The sequence below is a fragment of the Triticum dicoccoides genome, chromosome 2A (genome assembly GCF_002162155.2).
Source record: "Triticum dicoccoides isolate Atlit2015 ecotype Zavitan chromosome 2A, WEW_v2.0, whole genome shotgun sequence".
Taxonomy (NCBI): domain Eukaryota; kingdom Viridiplantae; phylum Streptophyta; class Magnoliopsida; order Poales; family Poaceae; genus Triticum; species Triticum dicoccoides.
This window is the reverse complement of record NC_041382.1, coordinates 654,720,271-654,729,144: the sequence shown is the minus strand read 5'-3', so window position 1 is coordinate 654,729,144 and position 8,874 is coordinate 654,720,271. Positions and strand designations below refer to the sequence as shown.

Sequence of the window (8,874 nt, the reverse complement as noted above, 5' to 3'; positions counted from 1 at the left end):
GAGCGATGTGTGTGTTCCTGCCTAGTGTTAAAAACTACCCAAAATTGTGCCCGGTTTGGGTTAGAACGGCATTCCTAAACGGTGCCCGTTACATGGATTGCACAAACGGGCGCACACCGCCATGCCTTGTTGGGCTGGCACATTTTAGTATTTTTTTTCTTTTCTGTAATACTCTAGAAAATTATGGGCCTAATGAGTATCAAACTCGCAACCAACCTCCTAGCTGATTACAAACTTCCTTTTCTTCTTCTTTAAATATAACGCTACAAAATGTAGTGTTTTCCCCATTTTTTTATTCTCTCTTCTTTTCTTTTCTGTTTTTGAATTGCGTGAACTTTTTTTTATCAAATTTGATGAACTTATCTTTCGAATACGACGATTTTTTAATCTGATGATTTTTTTAATTCAGTAAACCTTTTCCAAATTCGGTGAACTTTTTTCAAATCTGATGTTTTTTTTCAAATCCGATGAACTTTTTTTTCAAATTCGATGAAATTTTTTGTCAAATTCGCTGAACTTTTTTCGAAATTGATGAAGTTTTTTGATTTTCTGTTTTTTTTGAACTTTTACAAAAAGTCAACAGTCAACAACTAGCAACCACTTTTTTTTAGACAACTCATCGAGTGATCTGAACTAAAAAAAATGCAGTGATGGATCGAGCGAATGAGCACCTGCCCAATTCATGTATAATGGGCCAGCCCAAATTCCATCTCGCGTGGGCGCTAGACCCATGTTCGGGCGCTCCCAGTCAGAACGACGCGGAACAAAAGTTTTTTTAGTTTACTCTCGCGTGTTGGGCTCTCGATCGTGTCCGTAACGAGCCAAATGGACCCGGCCGGACAAAATGGCGGTCACCCGTTAAAGTTGGTCTAAAGCAAGACTCAACGCATCATTCCGTGCAGCGAGTACACTTGGTCACGGATCGTGCCACGCCTTCCGGATACGTGCCTAGTAGGCGACCCAAATGCTACTCCCTCCATCTCATAATATACGGGCGTTTAGTGTAAAAATACTTTTATATTATGAGACAAAGAGAGTAGAAAAAAACCATGCCGTGAAACCCGAAGAACGCTGATGATATACTACCTTCGTATTGGTTTATTGGTCCGTAACAACTCTGGAGGACGAGAATTGTACCCAACGCCGAGCCGTTTTAGCGATTCATAACACCGGAGACATATAGGAACAGAAGATTGTAGTCCCAATCACCACGTGTGCCGGTCGATAGAGACGAGAGGGGGGTTGCCCGCTTGTTTGGATACATGGAATTAGATGTGAGATTTTAGAAAACGAGTTTTTGAAGGATTTTTAGGAAAACCAGTTTTGGTTAGTTATTCTGTTAAGGTAAGTATACCCAGTACCTTGTTTGGATGGAAAAATTAGAAAAACACAATTTTGAGTTCTTCCCAAACAATACATGGAGGTGTGGTGCTTCGGCTTGCTCTTGGCACCTACACGCACAGCGGCGGACAACCACACCGTAAACTGCTCTCTCGCGAGGCCATCACCGAGGCCGCCAGGGTGGTCGCGCTGCTCGCCTGATCGTGCTCGGCTTCGTTCGCCGGTGTCATGCATGTTGGCTCAGGTTCCCATCAAAGAAGCACGTACATGCAACTCACATACGGCAAGACACGAGTACACAACGTAAAGCACCTTGAATGATTCTCAAGCCGGGCATGCATGTAGCATCTAGCTAGCTGCTGGATCGATTGGCCGGTAACAGCAGAGCACAACACACATGCTAGGGAGGCCTGACGACGACGTAGAAGCTGGAGCATATGGACGACGACGGTGGCTGTGAAACGGCCGATGGACACGACGGCAGCCGACCCAAGTCTGCATCCGCCATGGAGGCGCTGGTCTAGGTGGAGCATTGCAACCTGCATTCTCCGGCTGCTTGGCCGAGATGGGCAACCGACGTCTTTTGGCTTTGTCAAGCTGCTGTCGCGGCCGGCGGAGGTTACCATGATCAGCGCGTCGGACTTCGCTGATCTCCTGATGCATATAGAAAACGCGTTTGTACAAAAACGTCTATTAGTCGTTTTTGTATAAACTGGTTTTTTGGGTTTTTGAAAGACCCAGTTTAGTATATCCACGAGTTAGTTAGAGGATCCAAACAATGTTTTAGGTTGTTACACCAGAAATCGGGTTTAAGGAAAACTAGTTTTCTATAATCTAGGTTTCCAAACAACCCAAGGCCAACACGCATCCCGGTCCAGCAAGCAACGAGCCAACGAATCGCGTGCCGTGCCGGTGGCCTTCCCCTTTCGATTCGCACTCTCTTCCTCCCTCCCTCCTAGTGCCCTCACCCCACCACCCGCGCAGATCGCCGCGTACCAGCACAGGGAGAGAGAGAGAGAGAGAGAGAGAGAGAGAGAGAGCGAACGCGGGTTTGCCTCCCATGGAGAAGGGGGACGGGCCCGCCCTCCAGCCTCTGCTGTGCCTCGCCTGGCTCGCCGCCACGCTCCCCATCCTCGCCGCCGCGCTCCCCATCCCCGCGGCCGCCGGCGGCCGCCTCCTCCACAGCCTCCTCGCCGCCTTCTCCTCCCGCGGCAAGACCGTCAGGCCGTCCTCCTCCTCCTCCAAGGCGGTAAGATCAGCACCTCGGTTCCCGCTTTGCCTTTTTAGACATGTTCCAACTCATCTCCCCTAGGCTGCAGCCTGCCTCAATCTCCAGTGGGCCCTGGTTCGGCACGATCGCAACTCTTGAGCGAATTTTGGGCTTAGCAAAGCTGTCCGTTCTGAAATTTTGATACAATGTGCTATCTGGTTAGGGAAAGCATTAGATGAGTAATTGAGTATCCTACTCCATATATTGAAAAAGCTTGTGTACACTACAAAAGGGCGTTATAAAAAGCAAAAGAGGCAAAACAATTGCAGTGTTATCAATCCACGATTGAAGTTCTGTGTAGCCTTTTCCATTGACAACCATGGGGTCTCTCCCTCTTGAAGACTTTGATACAATGTATTTGGGAGATTACTTGGATGAAAAGGAGATTGCGGGTGGATTAGAAGCTCCTGTCTCTTTCTTTGAATTAATAGAAGGAGATTGTTGGTAGATTAGAAGCTCCTGTCCCTTTCTTTGAATTAATAGAAGGAGATTGTGGGTAGATTAGAAACTCATGCCTCTTTTTTTGAATTACTAGAACTAGGCGTAAAAATGCCCCTGGTCCACTAAAATTCCTTTTGTTACTAACTGGGAGTGAGACAGGTTCAACCTTCCAAGTAAGAGAACATTTCATCCTTTAGACGAACTATGAGTACATGATACTTGGATGATTGTGAAGCTAACCTATGTTGCGTCCATTTTTACAAGTCTTTGCTTCTTTACAATTATATGTGTTATATACGTCTCTGACGGTCTACATGTCCTATGAGACACATACTGTCTATTGTTTAAATATTAATCAAGCAACCCATGGGTAATCCTCTGGCAAAAAATTATAACAATAGCTGACTCATGACAAATCGGGTTATGCGCAGGTTCTGGTAATAACTCATGGGTAAAAGTTTCTACCCATACGGTTATTCTCAGGTACCTATGTGTATCCAAACCCATGGGTAAAACTGTCATCTTTATGTAGATAATTTTGATGCATATATCGTACATTTGTCTTGTATTCTACTCAACTTCTGCATAAGCATCATAAACTGAAATAATCTTTATGAAATTGCAGAAGTTCACAGTTCCACAGAAGTACTTCTTGCATTTCTATGTGGTGGGAGTGGCGGTGACAACAAGCTTGCTGCTTGCAATATGCTTCTATGCATATATGGAAATGACACCGCTGTTGCCAGAGCCATCGAGTTACTCCACAATCGCTAGCCATCTTATTGGGTCAAATTCGTTCTCTTTTGGCAGTGTCCTGTCGCGCACCATGGAACACAAGTATCGTGTCTGGCGGACTGTCTTTGTACTTCTACTGATGGAAATTCAGGTGCTGAGACGCCTGTATGAGACTGAAAATGTGTTTCACTACAGCCCATCAGCTCGGATGCACATTGTAGGATATCTGACGGGTCTATTGTAAGTTCCACATTGGTTAACTTCCATTATGTTCTAGAATGTTGCGTAGTTGTTAATATGCTAGCTTGACTAAATACTTTCTCTTTTTCTTCCTTCTAGAGTTCTAGTCCTTTCTATTATAATTTCACATGCCTTTTCTGTTAGGTCTTGTTATGGTTATTTTCTGTAGTTCCGGGCTTGTACTTTATCAACAAAATATACAAGTAGATGGTGTAAGTTAAGGCATACTTTAGTTTACTGGATGATTTGACCACTCGTAATTGTAGTTCTAATTTTTTTACCACCTATCAATTAACAGAACAGTTATCTTTTTTACCTTTTTGCATATATTCTTTGATTTCTTGCTTTTTATAACGCTGGTCTTTCAGTAAAGGTTTCTTTGCACAACGATCATTGCATTGCTCTTTCCTTTTTCTGCAACAATTTGGATTGACTGACGATTATTTTTTTCCTGCAGCTATTACAATTTGGATTGACTTACAATTATTATTTTTCCTGCAGCTATTACACGGCCACACCTTTATCTCTCGCTAGCTCTTGTCTTCCTGAAGCAATAGATTTTATCCGAGGTCAAATAGTTGAGTTCATAGTAAAGGGTCGTGCAAGAATGCCAGACCTAGTCATTGATTCACCCTCTCTCCTAAAGCCTCTTTTAAAGTTGGGGTGGTGCCAGTGGATAGGTGCTATTATATTCAGTTGGGGATCCCTCCATCAGATCCGTTGTCATGCAATTCTTGTAAGTACCAGCTTCTTTTAGTGAGCCTAGAACCAGAGCCAGATAACAAATATTAGTTGGTTTCTTGTCTGAATGTGAACAACATGTTTACATATGCGAGTTGCAGCACAAATGTTGAAAAACGAAGCATCTGCCGATGTATTGAGACTTAAAGTTCGACTTCGAACGACTAATAAAACCTGCTTCCTGAAATCCTGTAGTTATGTCTTGTTGGAATCATTTTGCTACTTTAGATTTGATGGAGTGGAATTCATTTTGCAGTAAAAAATAGCAATCCCAAATACTTTCTTAGCCAATGAACATCAGGAACTCTTCATAAAGGATCATACCATATTTTCTTAAGAGTCTTAGTAGCATCATGTAGGTTTATATTCAGATTGCATAATCTTCTCTTAGGTTATTTGGTATGCATATTTTATGTCCTTCAGGCAAGAAACTGCACCATTCAGCATCTTTTCCTTGCACACTTGGGCCAGAGTCTTCCAGATTTAGTAATTTTTTCCGAATCAATTGCTTTCTGTTTACCATTTTGACAGGGATCGTTGCGCGAAAATAAAGATTCTGATGAATATGTTATTCCTTGCGGTGACTGGTTTAGTCATGTGTCTTGCCCTCATTACCTTGCTGAACTAGTAAGTGCCTCCATTCTTCTCCCGTATTCAGCATGCACATGCTATTTGATGAATATGGCTGGCAACTGACAGTGCTTTTACAATGCGAGTACTAAACTAATCATATCTAAATTAGGATAGTCAATTGAAATCATAAATGAGGGTCCTGTGATGGATTTTCACTGGTGAAGCATTGGTGTGCGCAACTCCTGGTCAGGTTTTGATCGCTGGCGGGAGTGGATGAAGGACAGAAAACCTTTATGTTGCTTCTGATGGAATTGTTTTATGCACTGTTTGATGTTACTACAAAGTACAGACTTAACAAATTCCTTTGGTTCCCCATTTTTGCCAGCCTAATTCACAGATGCAGAGTGGCATTTGACCATATAAACTTCCCATAGAGGAGTAGGCAGCCTTACATTTAAACCAAGCAATCTGTAAATAGCCTAAAAATGATAAAATATTATATCATGGGGAGAGTTCCAAATTATCCCACTGTTGTTGAGTAAGTGAACCTAACATAATAGGATAATCCTGTTCTTTTCTGTGGTTTGCCTTCACTCCAACTTGGTGCCGAACTGCCGAGTGTTAGAAAATATGCAACCTGTATTCCCTTGTGGCCATAGGCCAGTATATGTGCATGTACAACTGTACAAGTGCAGGAAATGTGCAGAAAACCCCTTATACAATGGGGTAAATACAAAAGGCTACATGACTACATATATAGGACTATAACACCGAGCAGCTAGCAGAAAAAGAAACTCTTATGGATTTGAAATTGGTATCTCATTAGCATCTATGGCTGTTTTTTGTTTTACAGGTTATATATTTGGGCATGTTGATAGCTAGTGGTGGTTCAGACATTTCAGTGTGGTTCCTGTTCATTTTTGTGGTATGCCTCACTAAGTTCTGTGCCAGTTGCATTCAGAATCGCATCAACTCGTGATTATTGTATCCTTTCAGTGTTTTCTATCATTCCAGCTGATTAAACTTCCCATTTTGTGCAGATAACAAACTTGTCATTTGCAGCAGTACAAACTCATAGGTGGTACCTCCAAAAGTTTGAAGACTACCCCCGCTCTCGCTATGCAATCATTCCATTTGTATTGTAGCATCTACAAGCATTCCTTCTGTGCAGTAAAAATCTGTGTGTTCTGGCTGGAATGCACAAGCCCGGCGTGTAAAAGATATTCATGTAAATGTGACAGCATGTAAGTTAAAATGTTGTGTTGTGTGACTTGAAATGCTTACAAGTGTTCTATTTCCAGTTGTAAATTACGATACATACTAAGGTAGTTGGGTCCTGGGTATGCAGTAACCTTTATGGACATATTTAAGGATTAGTAGAAAATAAAGTCCTCACAGAACCGGAAGCATGCCAAATTTGACAACTAGGCTGATATAAGTTCCGGACTCGAGAATCCGACTTATCATGGTGTTATAACTTATAAGTCATCTTTAATCATGTTTCTGCTGATTCTTGCAGTGTGTGTGTGTGTGTGTGTGTGTGTGTGGCTCATCAGGTCTGGGACTGAATGTTGATTCGTGCAAAGTGGAAATGCATGAGGCTTAAAAGAATGGAGACTTGCAGTCTGTGTGGACTGAATATTGGTGTTTCTGCTGCTTCCTGCAGTGTGTGTGGCCGGGCACTCAGCAGGTCTGGGACTGAATGTCTACGCGTGCAAAGTGGAGATGCATAAGGCTTAAAAGATCACCCGCGGAGCACCTTTGTTTTTGTTTAAAGAACACCAACACAGGTTACTCGAGTGGGATCATCCAGTGCCGGCTCCGCCTTCTTCCGTGCCTCGAATGAGTGCAATTTGCTGCTATTATCACAAGCTTTTGTTTTTCTGGAAAGAAGGTATGATTAGCTAGCAAGTTAACAACGACCGGCATAGCTTATCAGGGTTCAGAGAGCCGTTTAATCTGAAAACTCCCTTAGAGTGCGCCGGCAGATCGGCACTAGCTGCACACTCCAGGCCAATCCAACGGCCTAAAGTCAAGCCACTCATACCGAGTGCCTGGAAAGTGCAGCGCCGCAGTTAGTGTAGTATAGGGAGATATCTGAAGAACACACACACTGAAGTCATACTGTCTAAAGCTAAGCCACTCATAGTGGGCGCCCTTTACCATTTCCAGAGCACTCATTCCGGCAGTAATCAGGCCGGTCGCCATCGACCTAAAACCGGAAGAAAAGTGCGCCGGCACCGGCAGAAGAAACACGCAAAAGTTGGCCGAAGAGAGAGCCGACGGAGGGCAATGCAAGGCGCCACCAACCCACAGCACTACTCACTCATGCTCCTCACCCGGGCCGGATGAGAAAGCGCATCCATGATCCATCATCCATGGCCTCGCGGGGAGGGGACACGCTCCCTGTCTTTGCCCGGCTAATCCTCCCTCCCGGACGTGTGTGTCGCCGCACTTGCAGAGAAGTCTTGTCTAATTATTAGTTTTAATACTACTAGTAGTAGTACGCCTGTTAACTTATTGGCCTTGTTCTTTCCCCGGGCCAGCACGCACCATGGCGTGTGCGTGCATGCACCTTGATGGCTTGATTAGTCGCCTCTCCCTAAAAAAAGCCTAGGGTTTCCTCTGTCTCCCGTCGGTGTTGTCGCCGGCCCGCCTCGTCTTTGATGCTTAGGGCCATGTCGGCGTGGCGGATCCTGGACTTTGCCGCCGGGAGGGCTCCATCTCTAGATGTCCCTTCGAGTTTTGTTAGAGTTTGTGTCTTACTTAGGAGGACGAGACAACGGTGCCTTCATGAAAATGAAATAAGGTTCTTCCCGCCTAGGTCCTGTCTCGATGGTGCGTCTAGCATCGTCGGTGGGCGTCTGGAGATGTGTTTTTAGTGGATCTGTCCTTGGTGGATTTGCTCAGATCTAGTCGTAGTTCATCTATGTTCGTGCATCTTCAAGTTGGATGCTTCCGATCTACACTACTCTTCAACGGCGACGGTTGTTGTTTTGGTGCGCTGGTCCTACGGGGCCTTAGCACGACAACTTTTCAGCTGTCTCACCAAGTTTTGTCCGGCTCCAGCAAAGGAGGAATGATGACGGCGGCGCGCCTTCGGCTCACTTTAGTGCTTGTAGTCGTCGCTAGATGATCTACGGATTTGGATGTAAGTTTATTATTTCCGATGTTCATTGTACTGTCATGATTAAGGATGAATAAATTGAAACTTTTCTTGAAAAAAAAGTCGCTACTTGCTCGCTCGATCGGCAGACACCATGAGAGCCGGGCATCATTTGTTCCCTAGTGCTGTACTGGTTATGCTTGATTGATTACAGGAGCTGGTTCCCGCAAAAAAATTTTTTTTACAGGAGCTGGTGACGTCGCCGGGAGTTGGTGCCTCCACGAATCACTGGAATAACTAGCAGAGGACAGTGAGGTCTGGATAGAGTAGACGCTGGAGACCCCATGTTGACGAAAATCGAGCGGGATGCGCCCCTAAAAGTCTCCATCAAGCACACATTTACAAGTGCTAGCACTAGAGTGGGCGG

General features: G+C 44.4%; 1 protein-coding gene across 1 annotated transcript; it reads left to right on the top strand.

Moving 5' to 3' along the window:
- The first annotated feature begins 2,229 nt into the window (after positions 1 to 2,229).
- LOC119356001 (polyprenol reductase 1-like) lies at positions 2,230 to 6,765 on the top strand. Its single transcript, XM_037622895.1, has 6 exons — positions 2,230 to 2,590; positions 3,678 to 4,027; positions 4,529 to 4,763; positions 5,300 to 5,395; positions 6,195 to 6,266; positions 6,382 to 6,765. The coding sequence occupies exons 1-6, from the start codon at positions 2,402 to 2,404 to the stop codon at positions 6,484 to 6,486; spliced, it is 1,047 nt and encodes a 348-aa protein (XP_037478792.1). The 5' UTR covers positions 2,230 to 2,401; the 3' UTR covers positions 6,487 to 6,765.
- The last annotated feature ends 2,109 nt before the right edge of the window (positions 6,766 to 8,874 follow it).